The 18,003-nt window shown below is 49.2% G+C and overlaps 1 protein-coding gene across 2 annotated transcripts in view; it reads left to right on the top strand.

The window, feature by feature from the left end:
* The window catches only part of TEAD4 (TEA domain transcription factor 4), a 63,859-nt gene that overhangs the window by 18,977 nt on the left and 26,879 nt on the right, over nucleotides 1–18,003 (top strand). Inside the window, exon 1 of one of the 2 annotated variants that reach the window (XM_036018525.1) lies at nucleotides 8,874–9,004. The exons of the other annotated variant lie outside the window; for it this stretch is intronic. Coding sequence (XP_035874418.1) covers nucleotides 8,998–9,004 — 7 coding nt within the window. The 5' untranslated portion in view covers nucleotides 8,874–8,997. Of the gene's footprint in view, nucleotides 1–8,873; nucleotides 9,005–18,003 lie in introns of those variants that run through there. 2 annotated transcript variants of the gene reach the window in all.

The following is an 18,003-nucleotide window of genomic DNA, read 5'->3' on the forward strand; positions in this document are numbered from 1 at the left end:
TAGCTGCCAGGCCAGGCACTGGGTGATGAGGGTGGGAGAGGCGACACCAGGAGGTGGGAGCAGGCCACACAGGGCTGGGAGCAACTCCATGTTGGTAATGAATCCCATGGCCCAGGGCCTTGGGTGACCTGCTGCCCTGCTTTTGCTGGGACAGACCCAGTCTTAGGGACATGGAGTTCAGGTCCTCAGAAAACCTGCCTCATGGGGCAGTGTTGGACACTAGTCTGGTCCTCCCTAGGTCTGGCATTCTGCTGGGCCGCGCTGGGTCCAACTTCTGCAGGGTCCCAGGGTGCTCATTTCACTTGCCAGTCTAGCACAGCTGGGGTGAGGGACAGGCCTGGAGACCACAGCCTCCTGGGGGGGCTCATGCAGCATCTCTTCTAACTCTCTGGCCTCCACAGTGTCTTCAGCCTGGCCCGGACTGTCCACCTGTGTTTAGTGTCAGGTACCAGCAGAAAATCTAGGCTACAGCCAGGACATATGGACACTTAGATCTTAATAGTAATTAGTTAACATCAATTAATATTAAGTATTATGGCTTAAGGTATATGTACCTATCAGGCCCATTTAGGGCTTTTGATCTTCTAGTTGAGACATTTATTTATAGCTTAATAATAATGATTGTGAGGGTGGCGATGGTGACAGTAAATAGCTCTGATGGAGCACTGACTGTGTCAGGCTTCCTAATAGTTAGCATATCATCTTAGAGACCATCACATGGGACATCTCTTCACAGCAGGTCTTTTCCTCAGCCTTCTCTGAGCAAAGCCACAGGTGAGAGTTTGCAGGGTGTGTCAAGCAGCTGGTAGGCGAGCTCTCTGAGGACGTGGAGGGTCTGGGCAAGGAGTGTGAGCCACAGACACTGCTAAGACAGAGGGACCTTTGACCCCAGTGGGAGCAACCCCTTGTCTTGCTGTTACAGATGTACACACTGAGGCCCGTACACGCAGGGGGTTGGCCGTGGGTGTACAGTTGCCTGTGGAACCACAACCAAAACCGGTCTCTTGATTCCCAGACACCACACATTCATTTTACAAGCCTCCAAAATAAATCCCACAGGGATTTACAGCAACCCAGGTTCTCCCTCTAGTATGACAAAGTCCAGACATTTATGGAGATTTTCTTTTGTTTCCTGACACTAAACACAGAGCAAACAGTTCATCTTCCCAAAAGAGAAATCATCATTTTGCAAAGAACACTCATGGATACCCATTCATTTGCTCCTTCTTTGGTTCTCCAGCACTGTGCAGTATGCTTGGACTTATTAGAAAAAGACACCCATCCCTGTCCTCATGGCGTCTGAACTGTGGTGAAGGAGACCAATCTGTCCTGGGGCGCGAGAAGCACAGAGCTCTGCTGGAGCTCACAGGAGAGCACCCGATCCAGACTTGAGGTCTGGGTCTCCCACCAGAGGAAGTGACATTTTGGCTGGGCTTGAACTGGGTGAAAGAAGGGGAGTAGGGAGGAAAGTTACAAGCAGCACTTCCAGGTGTGGAGAAAGAGCTTAACATAGTGAGGGTATCATGTGGATAAAAACTGATTTTGGGGGTTGGGGATGGGTGCAAGGAACAATATCAAGAGGACGGTGCCTATCAAGAGGACGGTGCCGCTGGCTGGAGGCATGGCAGGAGAGCAAGAATTAGCTGATGCTGTGCCTTCCGGAGTCCCATTATGGAGTATGTCATTTTATCTAACATCATGGGGAAACTGTTGAAAGATTTTACGTAACAGAGGAGTCACGTGACAGCTTTGCATTGCAGAGCAGTCATTCCATCTACTGTGAAGAGATTAGGAGTCTGGGTGGGGTTGCCATGGGCTTCCTGGTTGGCAGGAGCTTTGGATTAGGGCCCCAAGATAGAAAGAGAAGGGGTTACAGACGAGACGTTTAGGAGATCTAGAGACAGGTTGTGCTCATTGTTTGTGGGAGATACAAGGAAAAAGTCAGTCCTGGGTCCCTGGCCTCTGGATGGATGGTGGTGTCATTTCCTGAGAGTGACACAGGAGCAGGGGCAGGACTCTGTGGCAAACTACAAATTTGATTTTGGATATGTTGAGTTTGAGGAGCTTTGGAGACATCTGATTAGAGCTTCCTGATAGACATTTGTTATCTAGGTGTAAACTCAGGAAAGACGTAACTGATTTGGGGATCTAAAACATGCAGCAGAGCCCTGGCCCTGAGCCCTACAGCTCAGTGGATTGAGCATGGGCCTGGGAACCAAAGTGTCGATGGTTCGATAACCCAGCCAGGGCACATGCCTGGGGTACAGGCCAGGTCCCCAGTAAGGGGTGCACAAGAGGCAACCACACATTGATGTTTCTCCCCCTCTTTCTCCCTCCCTTCCCCTAAAAATAAATAAATAAAATATTTTAAGAAACATGCATTGGAAATGTAAGCCACAGCAAAATGTGAAGCCAAGGAGAAGAAAGGAAGAGTGAAGACAATGAGTTAAACCAGGGGTCCTCAACCCCCTGAGTCACGAGCCATGACTGGTAGCCATCAGTGGCCTATTAGGAATCTGGCCTTGCACAGCAGGAGGTGAGCAAGGAGCTAAGCATCATCTGTATTTACAGCTTCTCCCCATCACTCACATTACCACCTGAGCTCTGCCTCCTGTCAGATCAGCCAGGACATTAGCTTCTCACAGGAGCACGAACGCTACTGTGAACTGCACATGCGAGGGAGGGATCTAGGTTGTGTGCTCCTTATGAGAATCTAATGCCTGGTGAGCTGAGGTGGGGCTGAGGCGGTGATGCCAGCACTGGGGAGCGGCTGCAAATACGGATTATCATGAGCAGAGAGGTGTGACTGCTCAGAGACCATGATAAATCAGGTGCTTGTGGACTCACATCAAAACCTTATCAGTGAGTGGCAAGTGACAATTAAGCTGCATCTGGTGGCAGGCTATAAAGTCATTTCCCCCAGCCCCGGTCCATGTACCGGGAAAATTATCTTCTGTGAAACTGGTCCCTAGTACCAAAAAGGTTGGGGACCGCTGAGTTAGAGGACTGTAAAGTGGTCTTGGGCCTTCCATATATTTTGAAAATCAGCTTAGTTTTTTTGAAAACTTGTGGGATTTTAGGAAAAACTTAATTGAATTTATTTGTAGAGATTCAACATCTTTATATATTCCCAATTATGAACATACCATTTCCTCTTCATTTATTTAGGTATTTTGTCTTTCAAAAGAGTTAATGATTTTCTCTGTTTAGGTCTCATCTGTTACATTTATCACTAGATGAATTATGTGTTTGGTTTCTAAATGGAATATTTAAAAAATTATATTGTCTAATACCTTATTTCTGGTATAAAAGAATGTAACTGAGTTTGATACTGATCTTGCTGAATTCTCTTAGAGGTTTTTTGTTTTTTAATGATTTTATTTATTTATTTTTAGAGAGGGGAAAAGAGGGGGAAAGAGAGGGAGAGAAACATCAATGTGTGGTTGTCTCTTTCACTCCCCCAACTGGGGACCTGGCCCTTAACCCAGGCATGTGCCCTGACTGGGAGTTGAACTGGCGATCCTTTGGTTCACAGGCTGGTGCTCAGTCCACTGGGTCACATCAGCCAGGGCTCTTAAAAGTTTTTATAATTCGATTGTCTTCCTTTTTTGAGCACTGTAGAGGTGAGCCTCCAGCAGGCTGAGGAGGGTGAGGAGGAGGAAGCCTCAGCACGTTCTCACTTGGCTGCTGGTCCCTCCCACTGGGCCATCCTTTTGCGGTTTTATGGAGGCTTCATCACCTGGGCCGGACTGATTAAATCCTTGGCCATAAATTGGCCATAGGCAGTTGATTCCACCTTCAGCTCCTCTCTCCTTCCCAGAAGGTGGGGGTAAAGAGGGACTGAAAGGTCCAACCCTCTAAGCACCTGGTTGGTTCTCCGGACCACCAGCCCCATCCTTAGGCACTTCCCAAAAGTCACTTCATTCACACAACAGGATGCCCCTATCCCTGTCATCACTTAGGAAGTTCCAGGTGTTGTGGGAGCTCCATGCTAGAAACCTGGACGAAGACCAAATTTATAGTTCCTATTATAAATTACAATATCACAGTAGGTTTTGTGCAGATACCTTTTAACGGATTAAAGTTCCTTTTGTTTCTCATAGTTTGCTAAGAGTTTTTATTGTGAATAGGTCTTGACTTTATCACATTTTACCAAATGGCATCTTCCGAACTTATGGTTCAGACACATGGTCTCTCTGCACGCACACATGTGTGTACCGCATGGCCAAACTTAGCTGTCATTGTCATTGTTGATGTTTTCACATAGTTAATGTTGTTTAGATTCTCTCTCGTTGTCACCAGTTACTTCGCTCACCACTCTTCCATGTGTGTACTGCCCTCTTTTCATATCAGTTCCTTTTTGTTTTTTAAAATGCCTCCTTTACGGGTTTTTTTTCCAGTGAGTGTCCATTGTTACTAAATTCTCTCCATCTTTATCTGAAAATACTTTTGTTTAATGTTCACATCTAAACAATATTTTGGTTGGGTTTTAAATTCTAGGTTGACATAAAATGTTACTCATATGTGGGAGATAAAACCAAAAGCAGCAGATGAACAATCAAAACAGAGCAGAAGAACTATTGACACAGACAACAGTGTGGCGGTTACCAGACGTGGGGTGGGTGGGGGAGGATGAAGACTGGAAAGCCGGTCAAACACATGGTGACGGTCGGAAACTGAACTTTGGGTGGTGAGCACACAACGCAGTTTATAGATGATGTGTTATAGAATTGTACACTTGAAACATATAATATTAATACCAATGTCACCTCAAAAATTTAATAAAAAGAAAAAAGTCTAGGTTGACAGTTAATTTTTTTTCTCAACACTTTGGAGATGTTACTTTGGGTATTCTCATATTACTACTGAGAAATCTACGAGTATGATCAGTGTACTCGATCAGTGTGATAGTCATTGCTTTGTAGGGAGTTTGTTCTTTGTCACTCTGGATGCTTTTAAGATCTTTTCATTTTGTTTTCCAAAGTATACCTGTCATATGTGCTTATTTTATTTGAATTTATTCTGGTGAGGATTCAGTATGGTTCCTGAATTGGAGCATTCATGTATTTCATTAATTCTGGAAAATTTCCTGCCATTATTATTTTAAATGTTGTTTTACTTCATTTTCTTTTTTTTTTTTTTAAGATTTTATTTATTTATTTTTAGAAAGAGGGGAAGGGAGGGAGAAAGAAAGGGAGAGAAATGTCAAAGGGTGGTTGCCTCTTGCACACCCCCTATTGGGGGACCTGGCCCTCAACCCAGGCATGTGCCCTGACTGGGAGTCGAACTGGAGACCCTTTGGTTTGCAGGCAGGCGCTCAATCCACTGAGCCACACCAGCCAGGGCTGCCTCATTTTCTATATTCTCTCTTTCTGGAATGCTAATTGGAGGTGTATTGAATTGTATTTCCTGTTCTCTTTGCTTTTTAATCATCATTTAAAAAATACATCTCTGAGTAATGTACTCAGATCTGCCTTCCAGGTTGTTAATTCTTTCTCTAGCAGTATCTAATTTGCTGTTAGTCTAAGTCATTGAGTGTTTAATTTCAGTAAGTAAAATATTAATTTTTAAATATTTTATTTTGTTGTTTTCCCAGTCTGCTTTGTATTTTTGATGCTGTCTTAATTCTTTCTCATGTTTTCCATTCAAGTCATTGATTATTTATATAAATAATTTATAATATTATACAAAACAATTTATATAATAGTTTTTAATCTGGTATTTAAACTGTCTGTAGTTCTTGGGAATCTAATCCATTGAATCTTGATCATGGTGGATTGTTTCTTTTTATATGTTGTAATTTTTTATTTTGAGACCCTCTTTAGCAAAGCATTACCTTTGGGAATTCTCTGCAGTCTGGTTTAAAATAGTCTTTTCAGAGGTATTTTTCAGCCTGGGATCACTCTTTATTTTTTTGAATTGGCTGGGAGTTCCTGAGTTATTTTATAAAATTCAAAGCTGAAATCCACTTAAGGGAAGGCCCTTTGTTACAAATTCTTAAGAAAGATAATTCGTTTTTATTTTTTAAGATTTTATTTATTTATTTTTAGAAAGAGGGGAAGGGAGGAAGAAAGAGAGGGAGAGAAACATCAATGTGTGGTTGCCTCTTGCACACCCCTTACTGAGGACCTGGCCTGCAACCCAGGCATGTGCCCTGACTGGGAATTGAACCAGCAAGCCTTTGGTTTGCAGGCAGGTGCTCAATCCACTGAGCCACACCAGCCAGGGCAGAAAAGACAATTCTTTTTTTTTTTTTTTTTTTTTAAGATTTTATGTATTTATTTTTAGGGAGGGAAGGGAGGGAGATAGAGATAGAGAGAAACATCAATGTGTGGTCGCTGGGGGTTATGGCCTGCAACCCAGGAATGTACCCTGGCTGGGAATCGAACCTGGGACACTTTGGTTCCCAGCCTGAGCTCAATCCACTGAGCTATGCCAGCCAGGGCTAGAAAAAACGATTCTTGTTTTGTACCTAGAGCTTAGGCCAAGACAATCTTCCCTGTTGTATTTTGTTGGGATTCTACCTTTTCCCTGAGGACTGAGGTATAGTTCCCTGTCCCAACCTCCCTGTATCTCTGAGGTCTAGGGTTGCATCTCTGAGTAGCCATTGAAACTCAGTGCCTTTGTTATTAAGATCAGCTTCACACCCTGCCTCCCAGAGCTACTGTAGCAACAACTTATTTGCTTATTACTACATTTTAGAGTTCTTTCGTTTTGAGCTTCTAGGGGCTTACTTTCTTCTGAAGTTAGTTATGCATTTAAAAGTGTATTTGTTATATTTGTCATTTCTAAATTCCAACTCTTTTAAGTTTTTTTCGATGGTTCTGAAAAGTGGTTAAATGTTCACAATAAAATAAAGACTAGATTTTCTGATGGACAGTAAGCTAGTTTTTCCCAGATCAAGTGACCCCCCCAAGATGCACTTTGAGGAAAAGTTATTTTAACAGCCATGGGAGAAAGCCAACGTTGATTATGCTAAATGGCCTGAGGCACTGGGGGTCGCAGGTCCAGACCCTGTGGACTTGCTCTGTGACTTTGGGCAAGTCCTTAGGCCTTTCTGGGTGGGCCTTAGTGTCCTCATTTGCAAGCTGAAGGGATGGGGTTGGGTTTTCCCTAGGGTTTCTGTTTTAAATTTCAGTGGTTTAGCCTCTTTCTGACTGTGTGCCTGTGCCAGCAGTCTCACTAAGCTCCTTGGATCCCCCATGCTCTCCCAGGATGCGCCCCAACACACATGCTCAGCTCCCTCCTTCCCTTCACTGCGTGGTGACCACACTGACCCTCATACCCACCTCTCTGTGAAGAACCATGCTCCTCTAACATGCCTGGGTCACAGGCGAGGGGCTTCAGGCTTGGGGGGTGCTCTGGGAAGGTCTTACCTCAGAGGGTCCTGGATGGAAGTGGGTTGGCTGCTGGGCTACACTGCTCGTCATGGCTGATGGGGGAAAAGGAAAGGGGTGATGTGTGTGATGGGGCAGATCGTCCTTTGTAGAGGTGCTCAGTGGCTGGGGGCTCGGGGAAGTCGATGGTGCCCACCTGGTGCTCATCTAAAAACTGCCTTGAGATTGGCAGTATGTCCTGCTCCTTCCCAAACTCTTGAGAACTATGTCAGAAATTTACCTCTCAGACAGTTGGTGCTAACAGGTCTTGTGCTGGTGGCAAGGACAGGGTTGTGTTGTCAGATTTTGAAGGCACCTGCAAGTCAGCCTTGCCAGAGCCCCTACATGTGAGAGTCTCCCAGGGCTAGAAGCTTCCTTTTAACATCAGCCCAAGCTGGGGATGGATTACAGAATGGTGAGCTGCATTTTATTTTGCTCACTTCTTTTTTAACTTAAATTTTTTATTGTGGTAAAAAACCCATACAGTGTATCATCTTAACCATTTTTAAGTGTACAGCTCGGTGGCATGAACTGGGTACTCACACTGCTGTGCAGCAGATCCCCAGAGCCTTTCATCTTGCAAAGCTAAGACTCTGCCCGTTAACACCAACTGCCTGTTTCCTTCTCTCCCCCAGCAACCACGTGCTACTTGCTGTCTCTGTGGGTTTGACTCCTCTAGGTGCTTCACTCGGCATAATGTCCTCAAGGATCATCCATGTTGGAGCATGTGACAGAACTTTCTTCCCTTTTATGGGTGAATAACAGTCCGTTATATGAATAGAACTCACTTTGTTCATCAGTTCATTCATCTGTGCACATTTGGGTTGCTTCCACCTCTTGGGTGTTGTGAATGATGCTGCTATAAACATGGGTGTGCACAGATCTCTTCAGGACCTGTTTTCAGCTCTTTTGGATATGCACCCAGTGGTGGGATTGCTGGATCACGTGATAGTTCTACTTTTAACTTTTTGAGGGCCCTCCATATTGTTTCCCACAGCGGCTGTACCATTTATATTCGTGCCAACAGCACACAATGTTGCATATCCTTTTTGCCCATATTGATTTAATGCCAGACCATCTTTGTCCCCTACTCCCCAGCCCCCTGTCTGGGTTCTTAGAGCTGTGGTCAGAGAGTGCCCAGGTCACTGTGCTCATTAGACAGGCGGGAAGTTGAGGCCTACAGAGCAGAGATGACCTGCCCCGGGGCCCAGGCCTTCTGGTCTTCCTGGATCTTTCGCGTCACTCTCTGTCCCCGTGGCCTTGTCCCTCCAAGCTCCTGCGCTGTGCGTGGCCGGGGCTCTGCACTCCCTGGGTACCCCTGCCCCGTGGGCCGCGTAGTTCTTCCACCAACACTGTGGTTTCTGCCCAGACAGGTCCAACAGGCGCTCCTCCAAGCGGAGCCTTGGAGGGCACGGCCGGCACCATTACCTCCAACGAGTGGAGCTCTCCTAACTCCCCCGAGGGGAGCAACGTCTCTGGGGGCAGTCAGGCATTGGACAAGCCCATCGACAATGATGCGGAGGGGGTGTGGAGCCCGGACATTGAGCAGAGCTTCCAGGAGGCCCTGGCCATCTACCCGCCCTGTGGCCGGCGCAAGATCATTCTTTCAGATGAGGGCAAGATGTACGGTAAGGACCCTGTTGGGGTGGGGCAGCCAGCCCCTGACCTCGTGGTCCAGCTCTGGAAATAGAACCTAGGCAGGGGGTGAGGCGCAGCAACCTTGGGGTCCCCTCCAGGTGATGGAGGGGAAATGATCTCTTGAGGCTTTTTATCAGGTGGACACTGCTTTCTTCTGAGCTGGGTTCCTAAGGGACGGGAGGGCATCTGAGGAGAAACCTTTGTGAGTATGGTGGGAGACTTGGGAAAGGAGTAAAATATTGGAAAATCCCACAAGCTGTCCCGCAGGCCTGGCTTTGCAGGCTGGTCGGGAAGGTGGCTGCTGGAACCATTCCCTCCTTCGTACGCTTTCCGTGTTCCAGGTACAGAGGGCAGATCTAGTCCCGCTCAGAGTGTGTGTGTGTGGGGCGCACAGAAGGGACTGCGGACTGCGAGGCAGACTGGAGCGTTTCAGCAGGGATTCCAGCTAACGGATCTGGAAAGGCTTGCTCTTCTGAGGGACTGAGGGTGCAGAACATACAAAGACAGAAGCATTTCATATCCAGCAGCTGAGTGGGAAGGACCAAGTGGTCTACCTGGGGCCGCATTGACCTTCAGGTGGAAGAAAGGGTATTTGGGAAACTGAAACAAAAACTGAACAGCTGCTGGAAGGCCCAGATCAGGCTTCGTTCCCAGGGGAAAGTCCCCCAGGACCCCCAGTTTGAAGCACTGCCCTTGAGCAAGAGCTGCGAGGGCCTCTGTAACTGGCAGAAGCCCCTGAGGACAGAGGGCTGTGCCCCGGCTTTCAATAAAGTGGCTGTAGCCCAGGGGGCTCCATTCTGTGTCTCTGCCCAGCTACACCAGAGCCCCCGCCCCAGCACAGGTCCTCTGCCAACTGTTTCAAGAGCACTGTGTGAGGGGCCAGTGGGGACCGTTTGTCTCCTACGGCTATTGTAAGAAATGACCACAAAGTTGGGGGTCTTAAAACAACAAAAACTTACTCTCTCGCAGTTCAGGAGGCCTCGAGTCTGAAACCGAGGTGTCCTCAGATGGGTCCCTTCTGAGGGTCTGGGGGAGATCTGCTCCATGCCTCTCTCCTGGCTCCTGGTGCTTGCTGGCAACCCTTGCGTTCTGGCTCGTCCAGTCTCTGACTCGGTGTCACATGGCTGTGCTCTTTCCGAGTCTGACCCTGTGTGTCTCCTCATATTCTTATAAGGTACCAGTCATTGGACCAAAGGCCCACCCTAATCTAGTATGACCTCACCTTAACTAATTACACCGTAAAAAACCTATTTCCAAATAAGGTCACATTCTGAGTTTCTAGGTAGACAAGAATTTTGAGGGAGACACTATTGAACTTAATTCAACTGACTAAATTCACACCTGGCCTGGCTGGTGTGGCTCAGTGGATTGAGTGCCCATCTGCAAACCAAAGGGTTGCTGGTTTGATTCCCAGTTGGGGCACACTCCTTGGTTGCAGGCCAGGTCCCCAGTTAGGGGTGTGTGAGAGGGAGCTGATCGATGTATCACTTCCACATTGATGTTTCTCTCCCTCTCGTTGTCCCTCCTTTCCCTTCTCTCTAAAAATTCATAAATAAAGTGTTTAAATTCACATCCGATTTGTTATTGGCCCACAAGTTGTGGAGCCCTCACAGCCCTTCTGCATTATGCTTTAACCTACTGCCTTCCCTGTGAGGCCGAAATGAGGTCTTCTCTTTCTTTTGCTTGTTGGGCAAGCAAGTTCCTTTTGAGCTAGGCCCTAGGTCTGCTCCTCTATCACCAATAATAAAACTGCTTGCCTCTCCTAACCAGCCTACCACTGCGGTTTTGCTCGGTTCCCACAGAGTCTCTCTTACTTTCATGGGCACCCACGCCCTGGGTCAGCTCTCTGGACCACCCCTGCTCTCATCATTTCCTTTCTTGATGGTTACTTCTCACTTTCGGCCCTATGGAAGCTTCGTGGAAGAAACAGCGGATATGTATGGAGCACCCATCGGGCGCCCGGTGTGGGATTGGGTGCTTTACGTAGGTCACCCCTGTGGAGCTGGTGAGGGCCGGAGGCTCTTGGACCCTAGGCTCTTCCTGCTACTTCGGTGGAGAGTGGGATGGTGCTGATCATGCGCTGAGGTGAGAGGGGCAAGGGATGTGCAGGGAGGGCTCATGGTTTAGCTGGAGAGCTGTCGGGGCCCCTGGTTGAGGGGCCATCGGGTGGCCAGGACACTGCAGGGAGAGAGCAGAGGCTGCTGCAGGTGTCTGGGAAGGCCCATGGAGATGGCAGAGTGTGGCAGGATCCGCAGACGTTTATGTGAGTGCCACGGTGCACCAGGCTCTGGGTGCCGAGCTGTTTCCTTTTGTGCGTGTGGCAAAATATACATAACATTTATCTTTTTAAGCATTCGCATGCAGCTCAGTGGCACGAAGCACATTCACATTGTTGTGCAACCAGCACCACCATCCACCTCCAGAACTTTTTTTATCATCTCCAACGGAACGTGTGTACCCGTTAAATACGAACTCCTCGTCCAGCCCTTCCCCAGCCCCCAGCAACCACCACACCACTCATATCGGAGGTACCTCATGTAGGAGGTGTCAGACAGTCTTTGTCTTTTTTGTTTCTGGATTACTTCATTTAGAATAGTGTCCTTGTGGTTTACCCATGTTGTGTCATGTGTCAGAATTTCCCTCCTTTTTAACACTGAGCAACATTCCGTTGTGTGGCTAGACTACATCGTGTTTATTCACTCACCTGTTGGTGGACATCTGGGTGGATCTCAGTTTTATGTAGTGGTTACGGGTAGATATTCCTACTCACTTTACCTGTAAAGGAATTGGGTGAAGAGACTTTACCTTCAGTCCCCTGCTGATTGCGATTGAGCTGGGGTTTGGTGAGTCCAAGCCTGCGGACTTTCGACAGGCCTTGGGTTAGAGTTGTTCGGCAGGAGGGGAGCTCTTGAGTCGGGGGCGGAGTGTGGGTTGGGATGAAAATGGTGTTTGGCAAACTGTCCTGGCCCTGTTGGTGTCCACTGTGAGGAGGGCACAGGGTGAGGGGGTGGCCCAGAAGAGGACCTGGGAGGAAGAGAGAGGCTGAGGTTAAGGAGCCTCTTAATTATGCTAAGACAGGAGCACTCAGTGGCCTTGGACATCCATTATCTCTTTAATCTTTTTCATCTTTTTGAGGGACGGAAAGAGGAGTTTCTGCATGCAGAGGCAGAGAGAAGCTCCGAGAGGCCAAGAGTTTCTCCCAAAGTCTCTTAGGTAGTAAGCAGGAGAGCTGGGGCTAGAACCCCGTTCTCCTACCTCCTCACAAAGTGCTCTCCCGTTGAGCTGTACAAAGCCTCCCACCTGCTTCTCTCTCTTCCCCTGCCTGGCCTCCTGCTTAGCCCCAGCCCAGGTGGGTCTGGCCCTGGGCAGGCGCTGGCAGCTGCTCGGCAGTGTTTGGTGCCTCACCCCACCCCCACAGCACCTGTCCTACGTGAGTACAGATCCTGCTGGGGTTCAGACGTTGGCTTATCCTCATCTCCTCTTACCAGGCATGGGGTCTGGGCCAAGGCACGAATGGAGCAGGGAGTTGATGGAGGGGCTCTCAGCAGGGGCTCCAGTCCAGCTGGAAGGAGTATATATAGCTCTGAGCTCAGCCCCAGTGTGTGGGATGGACCCCAGGGAGGCGGAGGAAGAGGGACAAGCTGCCAAGCTGACTCAGGCGTCATCTCACTGAGGCTGCTGTCCTCCGTCTTCTCATCTTCCTTTGGAGACCCTCCCTCCTGTGCCAGAGTCCCCCAGAACCCTGGTCTTACTTTCCCCCACTCCCACATCCAGAGGCCATCAGGTGTTTTCCACGTGGGCCAGCCCCGTGGAGCACAGGGTGGGAGCTGAGAACAAGCAAGCAGACGCGGGTGGGAGGAAGAACGCACTGGCTCTAGGGTGCCCTGGGGAGGGTCTGGACCTGCGGACGCTGCAGACAGCAGTGGGCCTGCCCCCAGCCCTGGTCTGGCACACCCAGGGAGAGCAGCATGCTGACCCGGGCCAGGCAGACATGCAGATGACACGCAGAGCCTCAGGACAGATTAGCGCCTGTTATTTCTGAGCCCCACCTCCCACACTGTGGACTGGCTCCTGGGCCAGGGCTGTGAGCCCTCTCCTGCTCACGGCTGCTTTCATTTTTGCCCCGTCACTGTGTGACCCTTGCCCTGGCACTGACATGCTGGTCATTCTGACTTCCTTTAGCCAGGCCTGGGCTCCGGCCCCGTGGGCAGGTGTGGGGAGGTGAATGTGGGGCAACTTCTCTCCTCTTCCATCCGCCCTCACATTCTGCCTTTCCCTCTCTTGACAGCTCTACCCTGGCCCTGCTGTCTTGCTTTCTCCCTGCTGCTTGCAAGAGGCTGTGGCTGGTTCTGTCTTCTGTGCATACAGCCAGTACAGCAAAGAGCTGGGTTCTCTTGCAAGTTTTCTGGAAGGCAGTGGGGCTTGGGCTGGTAGAGGAGGGAGGTGTGTGCTCAGGCAAGGGAAGAGAATGCCATTTGACCCAGAGGCTGGACTTTGTGTGGTGACTTTGGGAGAGCTGGGCAAGGCACTGTGATAAAGGACTGTCGGCGGTAAAGGGATCCTCCTTTTGGATGTGTCAAAGCTAATGAGAGGCAGAGCAGGGACTGGACCCAGGTTGGAGAGCTTGTCGCTAAGGTGATGGGACACAAGTCAGGGAGCTTCAGCCAAGCTTCTCCTTCCACCTCCTCGCCATGGTCCTTGGATCCTTCGCTGTCCTTTGCTCTGTCACCCTGTGTTTTCCAGCTCCGTGCTCTCCTTTCCAGGCTAGACCTGGACTTCGTGCTTCTGGAGGCCTGCGATGTGAGCCGAGGTTCAGATCTGCTGCCCCAGGAGCCACCGTGACCTTGGGCAAGCTGTTTAACCTTTCTCAGTGCCAGCTTCCTCAGTTGTGAAATGGGATGATAGTGGTACTGCCGTTTTTGGGAGGGAGCGTACTTATCTATTTATTTTACTGTGGGAAAAATGTACATTACATAAATTGTACTATTTTAACCATTTTTAAGTTCAGGGGCCTTATGTGCATTTACATGGCTGCACTGCCATCCCCTCCGTCCACCTGCCAGTCTCCTTGTCCTCCCCAGCGGAAGCGCCACACACAGCTCCACACTTGACTCCCCATTCCCTGCTCCTCCAGCCCCGGTAACTTCTGTTGATTTTCTGTCTATAAATTTGACTATTCTAAGTACTTCATAGTAGAGTCATACAGTATTTGTCCTTCTGTGACGGGCTTATTTCACTGAGCACAAAGTCTTCGCGATCCCTCTGTGTTGTGGTGTGTGTCAGAGCTCCGCTCCTTTCTGTGCTGCGTTGTGAGGAGGGGCCGCGTCTCATTTATCCGTTTGTCTGTCGGCAGACACTTGGGCGTCTCTACCCTTGGATGCTTTTGGCTACTGTGGTTACTGTTGCTATGGACGTGGGTGTACAGGTGTCTGAGTTTCTGCTTTCAGTTCTTTTGGGTATGTGCCTAGAGGTGGAATTGCTGGATCATACAGTATCTGTGTTTCATTTTTTGAGGAGCTGTCAAACTAGCTTCCACAGTGGCTGTACCATTTTTCATTCTACCAGACGTGCACAGGGGTTCCAGTTTCTTCACATCCTTGTTAACACTTGTTGTTTTCTGCTTTTTTTAAATAGTCATCCTCGTGGCTGCTAAGTGTTAGTTCATAGTTTTGATTTGCATTTCCCTAAATGTTGGTGATGCTGAGCATCTTTTCCTGCATTTTTGGAAGAGGACATTGCCTTTCAGTGTCTAGCGTCACTGCTGGGATGAAAGCACAGGAGAGGCCCAGTGAACAGCCCTGGGGCATGGAGCTGGAAGGGACATCCCGGGCCCTCAGAGCTTACATTTGGTTGGGAGAGTCAGACAGGAGCTCAGTGACTTTAGCCGAGGACTGTGAGGAAGGTACAGACCCTGGGAGGGAGGAGTGGGCACGCTCACTTGGGTGGGGATCAAGGAGCCTTCTTGGGCCTGCGGCCTTGAAGCCTGGGTAGGGTTTCACCAGAAGCCTCAGAGCCCTCTGGGGACAATAGTGGTAATAGCTCAGATGTCAGGCCTGATGACTGCCTTCTCCGGCTTCAGGCACAAGTTTCCCCACAAATAGCCTCCTCCTCCTCCTGCAGGTGTTTATAGCTTCAGCTGATCCCTGGGCATTGGGATTAGGGCTGGTTGTAGAGGATGGGCCTCCTCCCTGTCCTAGCCTGCAGGGGCCAAATGAAGAACTACCTGGGTGGGGAGGCTCCTGTCTCAGGTTCTCAGCCCATCTCCATTTTGAAGACTAGTAACATCAGTTATAAGAAGAACTTGTTAATGATATGAACAGTAATAGCTGTCTCTGCTGACCTTCTGCTAAGTGCTAGGAGCTTTACTTATTGTGCTTTATGTCATTTAATATATCTGTGGCCCAGAGGGAGGGCTGGTACGGAAAGGGAGTCAGTACAGAGGGAACGAGATACAGAAATAACCTGTCTCAGATGGGACTTTGCAGGTGGGATAGCAATTTTAGTGGTGATACGTGGCTGAGGGAAAGCCTGGGGTGGCTGGGAGGGTGTGGGAGGAAGGTGGGGTCACCCTTGTGGACCCTGCATTGGGAGTGTCCCTGCCCCCAGCCTGTGGTGGGAACCCCTTCTTCATAGGCAGGCTTCCCCCTGGTGGGGTGGGGCTGTAGATGTGAACTGGGGGCTGTTGGACACATGTCTTCTGACAGATGGGCCACAGTCTGGTGGCAGCGTCCTTCTCAGCCCCACCCAGGTCCTGTCTGGAATTGGCCAAAGCCACCTGCCACACAGCAGTGCCCAGCTGCCCAATGAGCCTCCACCAAGGTCCAGGCTGGCCTCCTGCCACACTTAACCACCAGAGGGGAGAAGGCCTGGGGCTTTACAGACCTGAGACAGGATACAGGACTCTTTCCCTCCTACTGACTCCTAGATTTCCCACTAGTTTCTGACTGTCCTTGCCCTTCTTGTCTGGCCTTCACTAGGGATTCAGGACTCTACCTCTGGGTACATGCTCCCTTCTACCCCTGACTCTGTGGGCCTCCTCTGTCTCCATTATCTAGGGCCCATTGGCTGCTATCGGCCCTGGGCACCACTGTCCCTGAGACAGCGACAACAGGTGGGCAGGCAGACTCTTGGGCCCAGATAGTAGGCTGTGCCTCCAGGTCCTGCGGCAGGGCGTGGGGCAGTCAGACATCATCACCAAGGACTGACTTCGTGCAGAGACTCAGAGAATTGGGGATGGAGGCAGAGAGGAGGGACAGAATGGTGTGTTGCAGAGGAGGTGGCCAGTTCGGCCAAGGGAGGGCATCCATAGGAAAAATTGGTCATTGTGTCATAGTTGCAAAGCCTCAGAAATGGGTGTTTTGTGCCCCCTGTGGCACTGAGACATGGCATGGTAGCTCTCTGGGCCTCAGTTTTTTCTTCCTTACATAGATAGGACCTCTGGGGTCAGCTGGTGCAGCCCCTGCTTCTGAGAGAGATGGCCTTTCATCCCATGTTAAAAAGAAGTAATGCTGTGCAGTAGTTAAGAGAGAGACTCTGGAACCAGACTACATGGATTTGAATCTCAAACACTTGCTGGCTTGTGACCTTGAACAGGTTCTGAACTTCTGTACCTTAACTTCCTTCCCTGTAGAGGGAAGGTGACAGCACCGGCTGCACAGAGCTGTTGTGAGGATTGAAAGGGTAAATGCAAATAAAGCTGATGGAGTGTGCATTCTCTCTTTGCACACATACCTGGCACATGTAAGGGCTCAATAAATGTTCATTATTGTTATTGCAATATTATTATGAGAGTGAAAGCAACTACAGCAATTCCCTATGTATACGTAAGCCCGGATCAGATGCCAGCTGGCCTGGAGGCAGTAGAATGGCTAGGTTGACCTCTGGAGGGCCTCTGGTTGCAGGAAGGAAGCTATTTGGTCCCTCTTGGCCCAGTACACCCACAGAAACCCAGTACTTCACTTCCACCCAGGAGGGAATTCTCAACTGCTAGCATCACCTCTAATAAGCAGAACGAGACTAGATGAAAGCTGTCTGAGATGAGCCAGCAACAGAGAGGAGGGTACAGCTCCACAGAAAGGAAGGGAAGAAGCACAATATGAAAACTACACAGCCAGCTTAGCTAGACTTAGACCCCTTGGGTTTGGCTCCTTGGCCCCACTGCCAGCCTCTTGCCCAAGTTTGGGACGACCTGTCTGGCAGCAGAGCTCCTGAACACTGCAGCAGAGGGCAGAGGTGCTTGTGGGGCTGGGTAGGGTTCCTTGCACAGGAGGTGGGTGATCTGGGATATCTGGAGGAAAGGTCTCAGCCGGTGGCAGGCATGTGTCCCCTCAGCTGCCAAAGAGGAAACACCCCTGTGTTGGGGGCCAGGAGTCCCCATTCACTGAACATCTTCTCTGTGCAAGGTGATGTGCCACTTGCAGTGGCCGAGCCAGGGCTCAAACATAGGCAGTTAGTCCTGGATCTGCTGGTGGATGATCCGGGTGAGATTTTCTGACCTCAGTTTCCTCATCTGGAAAGCAGGTATAATTGCCTGCCTTTTTGTAAGGGGGAAGGTGGCTTTTCTGTGAAGTTAAATGAGGCTCATGCTTTAGGACTGACCCCTCACTTGCACAGGCCCTTTCCAAGTCACAAACTTTTTATTTTTAATTTAAATTTGTAAAGTAGTTGTATTGGAGTATAGTCATCATATAGTAAACCGCACATATTTAAGGTAGACAATTCAATAAGTTTTGACAAATGTCTATACCTATGAAGCCATCACCACCATCAAGAAAGTGAACATCTTGACTTCTGGCCAAGATGGAGGCATAGGTAGATTCACCTCTTCACACAACCAAAAGAACGACAACAACCAATTTAAAAACAAAAAAACAACCAGAACTGCCAGAAAATCGAACTGTACAGAAGTTTGACAGCCAAGGACTTACAGAAGAAATATTCATCCAGACTGGTAGGAGGGGCAGAAACTGGCAACTGGGGCAGAGAGGAT

The sequence above is a fragment of the Phyllostomus discolor genome, chromosome 2, assembly GCF_004126475.2.
Source record: "Phyllostomus discolor isolate MPI-MPIP mPhyDis1 chromosome 2, mPhyDis1.pri.v3, whole genome shotgun sequence".
NCBI classification, from domain to species: domain Eukaryota; kingdom Metazoa; phylum Chordata; class Mammalia; order Chiroptera; family Phyllostomidae; genus Phyllostomus; species Phyllostomus discolor.